Here is a 20,218-nt window from a genome sequence, read left to right on the forward strand (position 1 = left end):
GAAAAATAAAGACTAAGCAACACGAACCCCATCAAAGACGTGATGTGATCTCATGTACTTCAGAAAAGTAAGCAGATCCTGCTCCACATGAGGCACCAGTCGTGTTGCTCATGTTAGTACAAACCCGGTAATAAATCTTAATTCGGTAAGTCACATTCGTGAAAAGGGAACAGGATTGTAGTTACGACATAAGTAACATATTTGCTATCATCTATGAAACAAGATATTCAATAACGGTCAATCAACTTGTGATGGCGTCCGTAAAATTTACGAAGGGACGGTTTCAACTTCGTCATTTTGAATTCTTAGTTTAAAAGCTTCCTTTTGAGCAGCAACCCTCTTTTATGGAAATCATGATAGGAAATAAAAGCCTTGGAATATTGTATCAATTGTGAGATATATACTCTGTGTGTAGGCACTGCTGGAATGTTGCTACATATAAATGGAACGTTCACAATTTGGAAGCTGAAATAATCTCTATTGTCGTGAAGTTTTGTTTTCAACCGACCCTTGTTGTCAATTTCTAGATGTAAGTCAAGATATTAGGCAGACTTAAATTTATCTGTTGATCAAATATTTCTAGTTCGATGAACTAGATGCATTCAATATAGTCGCCAAAATTAGAATTAGTTAGTGAGAAAACATCATCTATATAGCGGAAATTAAAGTTTAGGGCCGGGATGCTGCTAACTTTTTTTCTTTTTTCTTTTAAAAGAAGTTCATGTATGATGTCAAACTCATATGAATAAAGGAACAAGTCGATTAGAAGAGGGGCACAGTTGGTTTGCAAAGGAACGCCAATAGTTTGTTGAAAAAAATGCCATCAAAACGTAACGAATATGTTGTCTATCAAAAAAATCAAGCATCTTGATAATGTCAGTTTCAGAGAATTTTTTGTTTGAATCAGAGTGATTTTTTCAAAATAGGAGTTTTTACTATAACTTTGAAGCCGGGCTTTGATTGCTGATAAAATTGAGGTCAATAATTTAGAAAGAGGTTTCGTGGAACATTTTGAAGATCCAGCAATATACTGTTGCTTGTAAGGACACTTATGTGGATTAAGGTATCATGATGGATGATCCCGTTCTTCATCTTTGGTTGAAATTCAAAAGACCTATAATTATCCAGTCACGGATAAAATCACAAGACTCATTATCCCAAGACGAAGGTTGTGATTGATTTTTGTTGTATAACTGTTTAGGTATTAGTATTAAAAAAAAACATTCTTTTGTTTCAGGACAATAGTTATAACTTGTGAATAAATGTATGTACTCCTTTGAAATTATACCGATAAAGGCTGGTTTTGGATTGATTTCATGGTTGTGGCCTGTACCGTTTAGGAAAAATGAATTCTTGGGTTCGTTGATATGCCGAATCTAAACATGTAATTCGATTTTTGACTTCATTTTCGAATTGGTCCAATCGGCGTACAAAATTAATCTGTGTTTGATCACAACAATAAATGGAAAAATTGGGTTCTTTGATACGATGAATTTAGCAATGTATTCAAAATTTGTATAATAGACCAAATAATAGGTAAATATCCAATTTCAAATTATAAGTTCTTATACCATATTCACTCTGTGTTGGAAACCTATGCTGTGTCACATTTTTAAGTTAATGGCAATCAAAATTCAATCAAGCTTGAGTGTTGTGTCCATACTTGCCCGAACTGTGCAGGGTTCAACCTTTGTGGTTGCATCAAGCTGTGTCCTTCTGATAATTTTATTTTAATTTACTAAATACTAATTACTCAAAAGTAAACTATTCACCCATGGACAAAAATTCAGATGACTAGCATACCAGTCTCTATTCTTAATGCAGATGCTACATGCTCGGCGGAGACGCAGCAAATACCAAAAACGTTAGATTATCCAAGCTGGAATTCGAAACGCACAGTTACTTGTGCACGCTGCTAACGATGCTGTCTTAACAAAAACAACGGTGTTGATATCGTTGGTGTCTAGTTAACAGCGACAAAACCTTAATAGAACTTTGTCGTTTTCAATATTATAGAAAATGGTAAAATAACTACTGAGGAGGCCCATAAAACTAGACGCCACAGCATGATTAATTTCGGCATTTATTTTATTCTTGCCGGGAAAAAGTTCTATTAAATAGTTTCTTATATGAGCCTCAATACTATAAAAGAGGGGCGAAAGATACCAAAGGGACAGTCAAACTCATAAATCTAAAATAAACTGACAACGCCAAGGCTAAAAATGAAAAAAAAAAACATGTGGCACCCGTCCTGTTGCTTATGTGATAACAAATCCGGTAAATAGTCTAATTCGGTCTAAATAACGAATGTTTTATACAGTTAATGCAGAGCCTTTATATATGTCCTACTCCAAAAGTTGTCTAGCAGATGGGCATGGTCCTCCTTTCCAAAACCCTGGATCCGCATTTTATACACGAGTCGATAAAAGAACAGATTACATGTGTGAAACAATCACACGATACAACTACAAACAATAATTAAAAACCATGGTCTTTCCACCATTAAAGATATATTTTGATTTTAAAACATTAAAAATCAGTCTAAAATGTCAGTTCTTATGGCTTTATGATGTATGAATATGAATTTAAAGCAAAGGTCAAAATCTACAACGTCTAATTAAATGACCTTGACCTCAATTTCAAGATCACAAACCAAAGACCTCAAATCAAAAGACCACAGGTCTTTAATATGTATGGCTAATCAGTTATATCACTTTACGCATAATTCTAAATATAAGATGGGCGAAAACTCCCATTTATTGTCTACGCACCTTTTCAACCAAAATTTATAAGTTACGACATGTCGCAACTCGCAATTTAGTAAAATTAATTTGCGATATATTATAAGGTTTTTGAAAATAAGTGAATATAAGCCAAAATCAAAATTTATTATATGACCATGACCTTTGACCTTGACTTAATTATTATTGTTTTGGACCAAGGACCTTAAATCAAAAGACCCTAAGTCTATATTACTTATGGTTTACCAGTTAGAAATGGATATTGCTTATAAATAACTCTCATATGAAATCTCGAGAAAGCTTCAGTCCAAAAGAATATCCTAATCCTGAAGATGTAACGAGCAACTTGGTAAAATAAATGTGTCGTAATATTTTACGGTTGCGAAGGAGTAGTGGTAACAAGATTAACAATGTTTGGGGAGATAACTCTTACAACGTAAAGTGTTCGGTTAAGCGGTTGTCAATTTTTAAAGCGTATATATATATATAAACTATACGATATCAAATTCCAAATATCTAAGCGACATCTTATGAAACAACAATACTACGCAAGAAGAAAAAATAGGCGGAAGAAAAAAAAATAATAATCAGGGAAAGGTGGAAAGACCCAATTTTAGACCACTGAACAATACAGAGAAATTGAGCAATACAAACCCTACTGAAGAGATAATTAAACATATATTCTCCATGAAGGTGAACACCCTTCTCTGTGGTGAAAAAAATATAAAAGGATAAAATAAAAATAAAAAACTTTATTGAATATAGGAAATACCGTCAAAGAAATATATATATGTGGGTGTTAATAATAGTTACAAAGTTGCAAGTGGTTGATATCACAATATTGCAAAAAGTCATCCTGGCATCCTTGCCAAACCTCCTCTTCGCGTTGACAATTGTCTAAATATCTATAAGTCGAAAACTATACAAGTCATGTGTAAGAATATTCTTGAATTAAAGTACGAGGTTAGTTGAGTACATGTTCTCTTACAATTGTATTATCCTTAGCTATTTACGTTTCAGAATCGTATCCACTCTGCGGTGTAATAACCTCGCCATAAATAACGGAGTAACAATTTATTTTCTGTTATGTTTACAAATGGCCTTTTATGTCACAAACTTTATTCACAGTGCATGTGCATTTATATCACAGTATTAGTTCTCTGTTAGTTTTACGATTTCCTTAGAAAGATCTTAAGGATATTCTGGCCGCTTAAGATCACCAACAAAGACCTCCATGAAACAACATGGAGACTCTACTGAAGCGAAAAAGATGGAGATGGATCATTGGCCATGTTCTAAGAAGACCATTAGAGGACTTAACCAGGGTCGCCTTAAGATGGACACATGAGGGGAAAAGAAAGAAAGGACGCTAAACACAACTTGGAGAAGCACAGTTGAAGATGAAATGAAAGAACATGGAATCAGCTTGAGCGAAATAGAAAAGAAAGCAAAGACAGAGATGAGTGGAAAGATCTATAGTCCTTGCCCTATGTGCCTTTGGGCATAGTAAGGACTAGGCAGGTAGAAAGGTAGGTTTACGATTGGGCATTTGTGTCACAGACTTTATTCACTGTTAGGTTTACGGTTGGGTACTTGCGTCACAGATTTTTTTGTCGGTTAGGTTTACGATTGGGTATTTGCGTCATAGACTTTTTTGTCGGTTAGGTTTACGATTGGGTATTTGCGTCACAGACTATTTTGTCGGTTAGGTTTACGATTGGGTATTTGCGTCACAGACTTTTTTGTCGGTTAGGTTTACGATTGGGTATTTGCGTCACAGACTTTTTTGTCGGTTAGGTTTACGATTGGGTATTTGTGTCAAACAGTTCATCATCTTTTAGGTTTGAGATTGGGCATTTGTGTCACAGATTTTTTGTCGGTTAGGTTTACGATTGGGCATTTGTGTCTCGGACTTTTTTGTCGGTTAGGTTTACGATTGGGCATTTGTGTCACAGACTTTATTCTCTGTTAGGCTACGATTGTGCATTTTTGTCACAGACTCTCTTCTCTGTTAGGTTAACGTGTGGGCATTCGTGTCACAGATTTTTATTCTCTGTTAGGTTTACGATTGAGCATTTGTGTCACAGACTTTATTCTCTGTTAGGCTACGATTGTGCATTTTTGTCACAGACTCTCTTCTCTGTTAGGTTAACGTGTGGGCATTCGTGTCACAGATTTTTATTCTCTGTTAGGTTTACGATTGGCCATTTGTGTCACAGACTTTATTCTCTGTTAGGCTACGATTGGGCATTTGTGTCACAAACTTTATTTTCTGCAAGGGTTACGATTGGGCATTTGTGTCACAGACTTTATTCTCTGTTAGGTTTACGATTGGCCATTTGTGTCACAGACTTTATTCTCTGTTAGGCTACGATTGGGCATTTGTGTCACAGACTTTATTCTCTGTTAGGTTTACGATTGGGCATTTGTGTCACAGATTTTATTCTCTGTTAGGTTTACGATTGGCCATTTGTGTCACAGACTTTATTCTCTGTTAGGCTATACGATTGGGCACTTTTGTCACAGACTCTCTTCTCTGTTAGGTTTACGATTGGGCACTTGTGTCACAGATTTTTTGTCGGTTAGGTTTACGATTGGGCATTTGTGTCACAGACTTTATTCTCTGTTAGGCTACGATTGGGCATTTTTGTCACAGACTCTCTTCTCTGTTAGGTTAACGTGTGAGCATTCGTGTCACAGATTTTTATTCTCTGTTAGGTTTACGATTGGGTATTTGTGTCACAGACTCTCTTCTCTGTTAGGTTAACGTGTGGGCATTTGTGTTACAGATTTTTATTCTCTGTAAGGTTTAAGATTGGCCATTTGTGTCACAGACTTTATTCTCTTTTAGGTTTACGATTGGGCATCTGTGTCACAGACTTTATTCTCTGTTAGGTTTACGATTGGGCATTTGTGTCACAGACTTTATTCTCTGTTAGGCTACGATTGTGCATTTTTGTCACAGACTCTCTTCTCTGTTGGGTTAACGTGTGGGCATTCGTGTCACAGATTTTTATTCTCTGTTAGGTTTACGATTGGCCATTTGTGTCACAGACTTTATTTTCTGTTAGGTTTACGATTGGGCATTTGTGTCACAGACTTTATTCTCTGTTAGGTTTACGATTGGGCATTTGTGTCACAGACTTTATTCTCTGTTAGGGTTATGATTGGGCATTTGTGTCACAGACTTTATTCTCTGTTAGGTTTACGATTGGCCATTTTTGTCACAGACTTTATTCTCTGTTAGGCTACGATTGGGCATTTGTGTCACAGACTTTATTCTCTGTTAGGTTTACGATTGGGTATTTGTGTCACAGACTTTATTCTCTGTTAGGCTACGATTGGGTATTTGTGTCACAGACTTTATTCTCTGTTAGGTTTACGATTGGCCATTTGTGTCACAGACTTTATTCTCTGTTAGGTTTACGATTGGCCATTTTTGTCACAGACTTTATTCTCTGTTAGGGTTATGATTGGGCATTTGTGTCACAGACTTTATTCTCTGTTAGGTTTACGATTGGCCATTTGTGTCACAGACTTTATTCTCTGTTAGGGTTATGATTGGGCATTTGTGTCACAGACTTTATTCTCTGTTAGGTTTACGATTGGCCATTTTTGTCACAGACTTTATTCTCTGTTAGGCTACGATTGGGCATTTGTGTCACAGACTTTATTCTCTGTTAGGTTTACGATTGGGCATCTGTGTCACAGACTTTATTCTCTTTTAGGTTAACGTGTGGGCATTGTGTCACAGATTTTTATTCTCTGTAAGGTTTAAGATTGGCCATTTGTGTCACAGACTTTATTCTCTGTTAGGGTTTTCGATTTAGCATTTGTGTCTCAGACTTCAAAAGTGAAGAACGAATAACATAGCTGTTTAATTGCATGTCAATATTATATAGTAAAAAGCCACCAATGGAATTGAGCTAATTGCGTTTAATTCAAAAAGTGCTTGCACTGTCATTTTATATTAATTTGAAAATGGATCTGTTAAAAAATATTCAAAAAGTTCTTTTCGTGAAAATTTACTTATGAAATCTCACCCCCGATATACAAAAAAAGATGAAAATTGATACATGTGATATATAATCATGATAATTACAAGTCATAAAAAGTATGATTAAGATGAAATAAAAACTACATTTAGAATGTGACGGTAGCTATGGCATGTATCATCCGTCCGCCATTATGTCAGAATGACACACAGTTATATATACGATCAATAATTTTACGAATCATTTCTCTATTTTGTAATTAAGATACAGGTCACAGATTTGAAAACAAATATGTTTTGTAGTATAAGAAATCTACTGTTGACAATCTGATCGTGGTCCTGATTAATGAAATGAACATATCGAGCGCCCAGGTAATGTGATAAATTGGTAGAATGTTGTAAAGTAACCAACGGTTGATTTCTCGCTGGAAAATAATCACTTTATACTTAATGGATGAGAAAGGTAAGTGTGTTTATCAATTATTATTTTACGCATTAAAATAATAAATTAATTAAAATGTATGTTATTGTACAATTCTCTATCTTCTGTGAAAAGTTTATGAAAAAATGAAAAATAATAATAATAAAAAAAATGTATGAGATAGTGTCAAAGATCTGAATATTTGTAAAAAAAAAATTAAATGATTTGTAAAAGCAAGATGGACCTTCATCATTAAAATTGTAAAAGCTCTGTTTGTGTGTAAGCGCGATTCATATTTTTTCACGTTACAACGATGTGTTTTATGCTGTTACTTTGAGTACAAAGATAGAAAAAAGGGAACTATACCCAAGTACACTCGTCCAAAAATATTTGCCACTGAACGTTAAGCAAACAACAATAAATTAATTAAGTCTTTCGTGGTCCGTCTCAGGATAAGGTTGGTGACATGCATGTACTTATTTTGACCTTAAAAAAACAACGAAAATTAAATTTTAAAGAGTGTAATTTAAGTAGCATACAATGCTGAGCTTTTCATTTTTGATTTTTTCTTCATATCATTGAAGAAAGCACCTTAAGTTTATAGCAAATAGCAGCAAAGTTTTTGGAAGTATGAAAAACGAACTGTACATGCAATGTCAGAAATGTACATCTCAACTTCACCGAAGACACGCTAATTAATAATACGTTGATAATTCTGAGCATAGCATGCTATCCTTTCTATACCAATTATAATGTGCTCTCTTCATAATTTATACGATCTTAGAATGTTTGTTACTTCTACATTGTAATTACGTGAATTAAGACGCTGTTGTTTGTATAAAAATAAGAGAGACGTGGCATTTTTGCCAATAACTATCCACCAGAGACCAGAATATAAACAATAATAGGTCACCGCACGGACTTCAACGACCAGTCAACCCCATACCGTGTAGTAAACTATATAATTACAAGTACTAGACGATATTTTTTAAATATATGTATATATCATAGTGAATACACGATTTAATTAGTTAGTGTATTTGGTAATATATACATATATTAAAAAATCTCGTCTTGTAACTGCGTATAAAATGAATCAGTAAATGTAAAAGAGAAAATCAACGGTCTTGTTGGAATCTAAAGATTAGGGAATAATGCTAAAAATATAAAGAATATAGATAAATCAACCTATAAAAAGTAAAGATTACAGAAATGAAGGACTCCCCTTTTTAGCTCACCAGGCCCGAAGGGCCAAGTAAGCTTTTCTCATCACTTGGCGTCCGTCGTCCGTCGTCGTTAACTTTTACAAAAATCTTCTCCTCTGAAACTGCTAGGCCAAATTTAACCAAATATGGCCAAAATCATTATTAGGGTATCTAGTTTAAAAATTGTGTCCGGTGACCCGCCCAACCAACTAAGATGGCCGCCATGGCTAAAAATAGAACATAGGGGTAAAATGCAGTTTTTGGCTTATAACTCAAAAACCAAAGCATTTAGAGCAAATCTGACAAGTTAAAATTGTTTATCAGGCCAAGATCTATCTGCCCTGAAATTTTCAGATGAATCGGACAACCAGTTGTTGGGTTGCTGCCCCTGAATTGGTAATTTAATGGAAATTTTGCTGTTTTTGGTTATTATCTTGAATATTATTATAGATAGAGATAAACTGTAAACAGCAATAATGTTCAGCAAAGTAAGATTTACAAATAAGTCGTCAACATGACCGAAATGGTCAGTTGACCCCTTAAGGAGTTATTGCCCTTTATAGTCAATTTTTAACCATTTTTCGTAAATCTTAGTTATCTTTTACAAAAATCTTCTCCTCTGAAACTACTAGGCCAAATTAAACCAAACTTGGCCACAATCATCATTGGGGTATCTTGTTTAAAAAGTGTCCGGTGACCTGGCCAACCAACCAAGATGGCCGCCATGGCTAAACATAGAACATGGGGGTAAAATGCAGTTTTTGGCTTATATCTCAAAAACCAAAGCATTTAGAGCAATCTGACATGGGATAAAATTGTTAATCAGGTCAAGATCTATCTGCCCTTAAATTTTCAGATGATTCGGACAACCCATTGTTAGGTTGCTGTCCCTGAAATGGTAATTTTAAGGAAATTTTGCCGTTTTTGGTTATTATCTTGAATATTATTATAGATAAACTGTAAACAGCAATAATGTACAGCAAAGTATGACCTTAAAATGAGCAAGGAGTTATTGCCCTTTATAGTCAATTTTTAACAATTTTCATAAAATTTGTAAATTTTTACTAACTTTCCACTGACACTGTAACTACTGGGCCAAGTTTATTATAGGTAGAGATAATTGTAAGCAGCAAGAAGTTTCAGTAAAGTGAGATCTACAAACACATCACCATCACCAAAACCCATTTTTGTCATGAATCAATCTGTGTCCTTTGTTTAATATTCACATAGACCAAGGTGAGCGACACAGGCTCTTTAGAGCCTCTAGTTTCATACCCTTCTACATGGGACAGTGATGAAATAGTAGAATGTGAGAAGGAACTCTAAAATCAGTTTGAAAGGGCTTGAGTTGTCAGATTGTTACTAAGCACAAAAACTAACAAAAGGACAAAAGGGACAAAAACCATATCCAAGAGTACCCGCAAATACTTCATCATGTTTTGACAGATAATTGTAATCTCTGCCTTCGATATGCACATCTGGTGTAATCACATTTTTTCTGTTTAAGTTATTCCACGAGTCTTAATAAACTGAAAAGCGCGTTTGGAGTACTAAACAAAAAGCAAAATAAAAATAAATACTGAACTCCGAGGAAAATTCAAAACGGAAAGTTACTGATCAAATGGCAAAATCAAACGTTCAAACACATCAAATGAATGGATAACAACTGTCATATTCTTGACTTGGTACAGGCATTCTCTAGATTCTGTAGAAAATGGTGGATCAAACCTGGTTTTATAGCGTTAAACCTCTCACTTGTATGACAGTTGCATCAATTAGATTATATTGACGCGGGACAAAAATGTCGTAAATAGGGGTACATAAACAACACGAACCCTACAAAAACTGGGGGCGATTTCACATGTGGTACCCTTCGTTTTGCTCATGTTATTACAAAGCCGGTAAATAGTCTAATTCGGCGGGTCCCATTCGTGGAAAGGGAACGGGATTGTAGTTACGACAGAAGGAACATATCTGATAGCATCTGTAAAACGGATATTCCAAAACGGTCAACCAACTCGTGATGGCGTCTGTAAATTCTCTTTTGTCGTAAAGTTTTGTTTTTAACCGACCCACATACAAATGCATAGTCAATTTCTTGATATCTGTTCTAATCAAATGGCAAAATCAAAAGCTCAAACACATCAAACGAATGGATAACAACTGTCATATATTCCTGACTTGGAACAGGCATTTTCTCATGTAGACAAACAAAAAACCACTGTATTTTTTATGATACTGAGTATGCCTGAGCCAATGCGTTCTTGCTTAATGTTCTGTCAAATTAAACCAGGAGATGTGGTAAGAGATTGTTTAACCATCCGTTAAACAGTCATATAATCACGGATCAATATGACATTTAGTTTCAATTAGATAAATGAAGACAGAATCAAATGATTGATACCTATTTCTGTGCTTTCTCAATGTGTAAATGGTAGATGTATAATACATAAACAAACAACGGACATCTAATGAGGATGGTCAAGTCCAAATAGCAAATTGCGAACAGCATCTGTATGCAATAATCTATTATAAACAAATTAACAAATGAACAAATAAACTAAATGGTAGGTGAATGAACCGAAGGTGATACAGTACACTATAATATGAAAATAATAATGCAGCTTAGAGAATTTTGTATTTGTAATTCAGTGGTTGTCGCTGTTTCATATTTGTTTTTGGTTATTGTTTGGTCATTAATCAAGCCGTTGTTTATTTCGTTTGATTTTTTTTCACATTTTGTTTTGATAGGACCTTTTATATCTGACTATACACAGTGGGTTTTGCTCGTTGTTGCCTGCTTTAGGCCAAACGGTGACCTATAATACTTAAATCCGCTCCAATTGGACTCTTTTATATAGTTGTTCCCTTGGTTATCATACTACATCTAAATTTTTTGTATTCCCTTAAAGCTCGGCTTTCCTTCTGAAATATAATAGAAGTGTTTATATATATAGCCGGAATAACAGCAGGAGTTTTTCTGTGCAAATAAGTGCGAGTTGTCATCAAAGTGCGCAGTTTTGAGACTAGGGCTACAAGCGCTTAGCATGCAGTTTGACGTCGGAACCTAATTAGTCTGCAGCACTGGAAAAGTGCAAAGTTAAAGACTTCAACCATATCTAAATGGCAATATATGCATGCAACTGTCTAATTAACGTTTACCGTTTATCTCATTTCAATTGTACAGTACAAAAAGGTACACATATTACATCAAGTACTTTTGTTCTTGCACAAAACATAGACTTTATTCGCAAACAAATGAACTGTCATATTAATATGAAAAATATGTATATTACATTTCTACTTTGTCAAGTGAAATATTTTAAATTGTTCTTTTTGCTTATTCATTGCATATTAAATTAATTTAAACAAATACCGACATATCTTATCTCAAAATACAATCTCCATCTTATACATTAGAAAGCAAATAAAGTAAGGCTTTGTTTGGTAATAAACATGCGCCTGTTTTAAATGGAAATAAGCGACCCCTCCCAATATATGATATACAGATGATTTAGATCAAAAGGTTTATGCATTGTGTAACAAATAAGGTTGTTATGTTACCATAAACAGAAGCTTTTTTTAATTCAATATACTGAAATTGATTTCGACAATCAAAAAGGTCAAACAAACACAAATAAACTGTGACAAACTGTTGAGTTTAAGCCACGAATCATTCAGTGCGCAATCAACGCCCGATCCGAACAGTGTCAAATTGTTTTTGATAATATTTTGTTTTATAATTTTCACAGCAATTTACATTTGACTGTGCGTTTATTATTTCTAATTCAATCTACGAAAATGTGTGTATCCCATATCTGAAAATTTAAGATTTTTAACATATATAAATAGATATTTTGAATAAAAGAAGGTATTGGGTAGGTGTTTCAACGTCAGCAAGCAAACAACATATTATAAGAACACAAAAGACGTCTATAAGTAGAAGATATGCTGACTTTAATACTTTGAACAGGGTATCGAGGGTAATGTTTCAGAGGACGATCTATGAGTGTTGACTCAAAGGTGAACGGTATACGGGGACTACATTGAACCGTTTGATATTCTGGGGGGAGGCAAAGAGAGTTTTTGCGAATTGACTATCCGTATTCGGTTTCATCAGGTGCTATGCTTGCTATGTTTTGTTTTAATTTGTTTTGGTTTTGTTTTGCTGTGGGAATATTTATTTTCAGTTTTGTACATATTAGCATCTCGTGTTTTGTGTAGCAGGATATTATTTGCATCCTGCCTTGTGAACAACGTTATTCGTTTCAACCTTTACCAGGCCAGGATATTCATTTTCAAAATCCCCTCCCCAAACTCAGAAAATTACATCGTCCGATAACAAAGACGGACGCATACGAATGACAAACAAGAAGTAGTATCAGATTCCACAGAACGGCTAGCACGTAGGAAGTATTACTATAGGAGCCACAGAACAGCTAGCTAATGCATTATTGAACTAAATTAAAGTGAACGTTCAGTTAAAGACCGTCAAAATTAAGGGATAGTAAATAACACAACAAGCAGTATTATATGTTTACCAAACACTTCCTGCAATGTTTACTCAGAAATGTGAACCATCTGTCCATTGGACAATCACTATTTTCTGGTGACTTCGATAAATTAACGGTATTGGATTTTGTTTCATTGATTATTCATTCATAGAATATTGTAATCGTTGCATGAGATAACTATGACTATTCATTCATAAATAATTGTAAATGTTGTATTAGAAAAATATTACCACAAGTACATGCGAAAAAAAGTGATGTTTCAATTGTACAAAGTCCAACGACAATCTTTCATTGATATTCAGGACAATATCGTGATAAACAATTAATTGTTCTAGAAAATTCTGAAAAATGGACCTTTTAAATGGTGTACATCGATAACATAAAGTTCCGCAAATTCGACATTGCAAATAAAATAGAATTTGCATTACCACTAGTCAAATCCAATTTGTTGAGTGCAAAGTATAAAATGGGTCGCAAAAGACGGATGAAAGAAAATTTGTACCGCTGATGGAAAGAACGATTATTTTATTATGCCATCGACGTAGCGTAGTGGGGCATAAAGTTTTATCCTTGTTCGACTGTACGTCCGTCCCAAAGACGGTTTTCATTCTCTAACTTTACAAATGGTAGCGTCACTTTCACCGTTCCTCAGTTGGGTCCCTTTATAACAAAATAAAGCAGAGACATACTGATCATCTATGTCCCATAGACATATTCCCCATTTATTTTACAATGGATCCGTCAAAATTCTTGCAAAGGTGCATTTACGTACAGTTAGTCTGGTATCTATATCGTCCCTATTACGACCAGACGTGACAGTGTATTTATAGATTATGATGCCAACATCGCCAGTTAGTGTCACTGACGGACGGAAGAAGTGCTGAACTGTGTGTCAAAAAGAAAATATTACGACTAAAATTAAATGTAAAAATTTATGATCAACAAGAATTTAGTCGAAAGATTTTTTGTAAAACGCAGACTAGGTGACAACTTTATACTTTGCACTCAACACCTTGGATTTGACTAGAGGTAATGCATATTCTATTTTATTTGCAATGTCGAATTCGCGGAACTTTATGTTATCGGTGTACACCATTTATTGCACTCAAACATAACTGCATATAATAGATGTCTTTTTAAATTTTATTGGTTTGCTGTCTCATTGCCGTATAACCTACTTCCTGTTTCATTTTACATGTATCTAAATATTTCGACGATTTCGGTCTTTTGGGTATCCTCTCATATTTCTTTTTAACCTTTTGTCTTTGATACAGTGTGTTTTATACGTAATAGTAGACTGAGGCGTATGGTGATATTGTATTATAGTGTTATTGGCTGTTTCTGTTTCTGTATTGGTATAGATTCAAGACTCAGAAACAGTCAGTTCATAACACTTTTAGGGTCTTTTATTAAATGATTATAAGAAAATTAAAACCCGTAATCAATACAGGGCCAATACGGCTTTTCCCCCGCTTTTTCTGTATTGTCCCTGTTTTTCTTTGGAAGAAGTATGATGCTATGTCCAATATTTATGTCAAATATCTGTCACAATATATGACCTAGAAGCAGCTGTATTGTTTTTGTTATTTATACTTTGTCATTGATGGTTCTGTGTCTTTTTAAACTAACCCATATATTTAATTAAGATAGTTTAAACAAATTGAAAACAACACGTTTAATAATTTCTTTCGTCCGAAGCGCTTTTCTGGATTAACCATCATCAGGAATGCTCATTTGAAATCCGAAGATGTATAAATACCGAAACCGTTGAAGAGCTTTATGTAAAAAAAGAACTAAAATAAATAGCCAAATTCATCTAAAGCCAACTTTGCCTGAGGGAGTTGAAACCTTAGTTTCTTAATAATTTCAAAATTTATAAACGGACAATTTTAGTTAAGTTTGTTAAATCATGTCAGTACCGAAGTACTAACTACTGAGCTGATGATACCCCCGGGGACTGATAGTGCACCAGCAGAGGTATCGACCCAGTGATTTAAAAAAAATGAAAACAACACGTTTAATAATCTTGCGTCCGAAGCGCTTTTCTTTTAAACAAACGTCATAAAGAGATATTGTAGACTTACTTTGTACTACCATTATTGAACTACAAATCTTAAGAATTATCTAGCATATCTCAAAAATAAAACTAATCGATCCTGTTTAATTTTCAGTTCTTAAATAAATATTGTTTTCATAATTATTTTCCTTCTGGTTTAAAATCTGTTTTCCTGGTTGGTAGCTTCATTGTATTTGCCGTTAAACTTTTCCAATTGATCTGGACGTGCCTGTTAATGTCCATGACCTCAAAGAGAAACAAATTTAAAGCAAACGAAACAATTTGGCTATAGGACCGCATCCCCTTTGCACTAAATGGACTGAATATTTATCAATTTTTCCACTTAATACAATAAAGTTCGTAATAAAACACCATTAGCTTTTACTGTTATACTTTACCATGTTGACAACCTGAAAATGCACAGTGTACTAGTATTACATTTGATTATATATTGTAGTGTGTGCCGAGTTTCGCGATGAAATGGTTAAATCCCATAATACACTGCGAAATCAACATGGAAGTAAACAACTGAGAATATCTGAGGACCTGAACAGGGATACTCAGATGTGGGCGAATATCATCGCAGACAAAGGATATGTTCAGTTTAGTGAATTTCCAGGTACACTACTTTTTTCATGAACTACTTATCTAAAGAAGTAACTAGCACATCTCAAAGGACAGCAGGAAATGGATTATAAACTCTGTTATAGCTATCAATCTACATACATCTCCTTAATCTTTACTATCAGAGTATAATTGAAAAAAATCAAAAAAATCTATTGGCTGATTAAAGGTGGTGTGCATTAATTCGTCATTTACAATATCAATTCGAGATAATAAAATCACGACCCTATGAGTTGGGGATATCCAAATAAATTATCAACCCTAAAAAGGCTGACAATTTTGTATACCTTCTCCTTAGACGCCCGTATTGTATAATGTTCGTGAAAAGCGGTATACTCGTAATATTTGTGTTTTTTTTGTTTTTAATTTCGAAATTTTTCGTTCTGTCACCATACTAGGAAAACTTTACAATTCTATGTAGATATCCAATATTCATCTAAATGATATCATGATTTTCACACATTTTGAGAAACAATGTTTTTTGTCATGCATATTTATAAATTTAAAAGGTAATAATAGTCGAATAGTATTAGAGCGGGAACTTTTAGATTACGTCACTGGAAGTAAGGGTGACAGAAAATTTGGGTTGTAACAGAGAAAGTATTCACAACCTTTAATAAAGTTGTTGCAAGGGATCTTTAAGGTGTAGTAAACTATACATTTTTCTATACAAAGCATCGGTATTTTAACTTACCAATTTAGTCCAGGTCTCATGCTTTTCCCATGAACTGGAAAGTGAAACCCCAAAAATAATGACAAAAAGGAGGCGCACAATGGCATTCATTGGATGACGAGGATTCTTTGAAAGTTTCAATAAATTCTTATAAGAGGTTTAGGAAATTTGCGGATAAAAAGAAATTGGTACCTCTAGTGCAAATTATGCAACATTAATAAAATTAAGAATGGAAATGGGGAATGTGTCAAAGAGACAACAACCCGACAAAAGTTAGTCTATATGATTTGCTAAGGCAAACCCAAAAATTTTATCGGTTCAAAACCAAAAGGGAAGTGCAAAATATTCTATATGATTAGGATTCACAGAAAAGGGTCAATACGTTATAATACAGGATTAAGGGTCAGTTGATGTTACAAACGAGTGATCCCAGATAAAGCAATTGGCAAAGTCCTTTATTTGCAAAAGAACACCCCCAAATTGATTTGGATCAAGTTAAGAATAAACACTATGCTTCTTGAGTACATTTCAATATTGTCATATAATGGTAGTTCATCATCCACGCAGTAACATTGTACACAATAATATATATACAAGAAATCTGGTGAAGAGAAATTCAAGCAACTTAAAGACGATGATGCGAATCAAATTGAATTTTCAAAACATTTAAAACGCGCACTGCAAATTTACTACATATAATTGTCTGATTTGATCAACTTATTTTGTCATTTCATGTTGAAATAGAAGACATCTCTTAACTTAATATACACATTTACATCATTAGCTCCGTCTTTCAGTCCTTCAGGAGTCTAGAACCTTTTAAAATTACACATTTTTATGCGAGATTGGTTTTAACCATTAAGTTTTCAATTCGTGTTTGCTGCATTTCAAAACGTTTGATTTGGAAAGCACGATGTCACAAATTGATTTAAATATGATAGCTTTTTATACTCAAGTGAGTAAATTTACATAACATAAAACTGAGTACTTAAGCTCCATTTTACAAACACCATTGAAACAAGTGGTCATCCAAGATAAAATAGCAATGGACTAATTAAAAGGCTACCTCCATGTGTCATCACATTTTCAATAACCTAGTTAGGTTTTGTGTACAATTTTTGTCCGGTTTTGAATAATCACTTTTCCCAATGTTCATTGAGCAAACAAAAACCAATAAAAATACATGTAGTATATGTTCTTCATCGTGTTCTATAAATCTTAATCACACAACAACTGTACAACATCTTCCAATACCCGATTAATCTTTTTTTGAACATTTTTCAATACAATATCTCCTTGCCTTAGGTAGAGGTGAAAATGTGATATTTGTGGAAACGAATGGACAAAGGCCGAGTGGAGATACCGTCACAGAATTATGGTATAAGGAAATTGAAAACTATGATCACCTACATCCTAAATGGAATAAAGGTAATAGGCCGTTTCAGAATCTATTTAAAGCACTATGGGTAATTTCATTGTTCGTACCCCAAAATGAAAATAACATCACGTCATTGGCTGAATTTTAATTGTTTGGGACGTTTTAAACCAATCACCACGCTTTGGTGTACACTTTTGAAAATATTACCCAGAATACATTAGATTCTGAAACGGCGAATTGTAGGCACTTATTTACTTATAGTTACGCTTGATTGATTGGTTAGTTGATGTTACACAAGGACTATGTCGCTGTGAAAACTAATTGTGTCAAAGATGAACTTTAACTAGTGGCACAGGAACAGTTTCTTTAATTTCTTTAACTGCTGACCCTTCCGAAGCACCTAATTCTGTTTTCTTGATGGGCTCGAGTTGCTCGGTGTTTTTGATTGCACCGTTATTAGTGATACTGTTCCCAGATAATACATAATCAAGAAGATGTGGAATTATTGTCAATGAGACAACCAGAGACTAAACGAAAAAGAATTAACAACTTTAGGTCACCATACGGCCTTCAGTGAAAAGAAAAACCAACTCACCGCATAGTAAGCTATAAAAAGTCTCGAAATGACAATTTTAAAACATTTCAAGCGAGACAAACTTACGGCCTGACCTATGTACAAACAGTTATAAACAAAAACAAAATATGATATATAGCAACAATCGACAACCAATGATGCACAGGCTTTTAGATTAAGACAGTCGCATATAGAATACGGCTGGGTAAAGCGTGTTTGCTTGACACCAACCTTCTCCTTACTTGGACAGTGGTGTTACAGTACTGTAACATAAGATAGAAAAAAAACCCATAAAAATCGATAACTAAGCGCGTAAGGGCGTCACTCATCAGACCTTCATAAAGCATATACCAAACGCTATTTGAAGTTCTACAGTTATTATAGAGACACGTGTATTATCACAAAAACTCATGCATGTAACTTAGTTGAAGATTCACTGCTTTAAAATAAGGTGTTAAACGCTAACCATCTTTCAAATACCTGCAAATACCAGGAATGTACACCCACGAAGATAATCCATGTACTAGTACAACATTGGTTCTACGCCTGAGAATTTTTATTACAAATCAAGGAATATCCATTTAACTGCAAGATGTTTAAGTACGCAGCCACGTTCGACAGTTTGTCTCTCGTGACGCGAAAAGATACATAATATATTTGAATATAAAAGAAACCACGAGAAAATCACAATAAAAGAGCGGCAACTAGAGTTTAATTGATGTATTCCGTTTTAGCTTGTCGCATGTTGCAGGTCTTTTTAAACATTACATGCAAATTTATGCTCATTTATTTTCTTAATTTTAAAGGTGTAATCCTAATATTATAATGTACGTTGTTGATGCTACACACCAAGCCACTGCAAGCCGCAATATATATTCATGTCAATCCATATACTGTCCAAAATGTGTCTCTTGTGTCTACACATAAAATTGAGAATGGAAATGGGGAATGTGCCAGAGACAACAACCCGACCATAGAAAAAAACAACAGCAGAAGGTCACCAACAGGTCTTCAATGTAGCGAGAAATTCCCGCACCCGGAGGCGTCCTTCAACTGTCCCCTAAACAAATACAAATATATACATGTCCGTTTTACGTTGCTTCTTCACTACATTATATATATATATGTGTAAAATACTGTTCCCAATATCTTATTTTGGTTAATCACATATATGTTTGGGAGTGCCCAAGAAATATGTGCCTATGGACCATTGCATACCCCACCCCTAACCTATGTATCGACACGAATTATTTCAATTACAGGTTTATATGGGAAATATTCATTTATATATTTATTGGTCCTAGTCGTAATTTCTTTTCCAGATTCTATGAACTTTACACAGATGATATGGAAATCTTCTAACGAGATGGGTATCGGCATCTCTAAAGTTAAAGGACAGAACAAATACGTTATTGTTGCTCATTACAAACCTTCCGGTAATATCAATACTCCAGGAGAGTTCCGAAAGAATGTTTTACCGCCAAATTCTTAAAGTAATACAATTGAAAAGTCGAACGAAAGGTACCCAATGCAATGTAGAAAAATTTGAAAGGACTTCACTGAAGGTAATTTAGAAGTGGACATGCAATTATTGCAATATAAAGGCAAAGTTGACCAATCAAGAAAATATCGCAATCATATGTAGGTTTTGTGAAAATGCTTCCATGCATATGATATGTAATTAACGAGTGTATTGTTTTTTAATTGTCGTTCATTGTGTATTTGAACACATATATGTAATAAAAATAAATATACAATCCATTTAAGCATATATAGATATTCTAGAGCTTGTAGCTGCTACTCAGACTGAAAAATATCACATGTGTCTGAGAAGAAAGTCGATGAACTAGGGGTATGTCAAAGAACATGATAAATATTCCGTATCAGCTTCACAAATGATACACCATGGTCTTGATGTATAGATTCAGTGTACTGACGTTGATTATCAAGTTAATAACGTGTAATGACATTGGTGTTCTCTTATTTGTCGTTATAAATATTACTTTTACTGTTTAGTCTGTATTTGGTGATATTATGA

At 34.2% G+C, this 20,218-nt stretch overlaps 1 protein-coding gene across 1 annotated transcript; it reads left to right on the plus strand.

Annotated features, from left to right (window-relative positions):
• Positions 1 to 6,883: 6,883 nt before the first annotated feature.
• On the plus strand, positions 6,884 to 19,941 carry LOC139511534 (Golgi-associated plant pathogenesis-related protein 1-like). The gene is made up of 4 exons (XM_071298356.1): positions 6,884 to 7,198; positions 15,389 to 15,550; positions 17,534 to 17,656; positions 19,503 to 19,941. Exons 1-4 carry the CDS (start codon positions 7,186 to 7,188, stop codon positions 19,670 to 19,672), a joined length of 468 nt encoding a protein of 155 aa, XP_071154457.1. The 5' UTR covers positions 6,884 to 7,185; the 3' UTR covers positions 19,673 to 19,941.
• The last annotated feature ends 277 nt before the right edge of the window (positions 19,942 to 20,218 follow it).

This window comes from Mytilus edulis, chromosome 2 (assembly GCF_963676685.1).
Source record: "Mytilus edulis chromosome 2, xbMytEdul2.2, whole genome shotgun sequence".
NCBI lineage: Eukaryota > Metazoa > Mollusca > Bivalvia > Mytilida > Mytilidae > Mytilus > Mytilus edulis.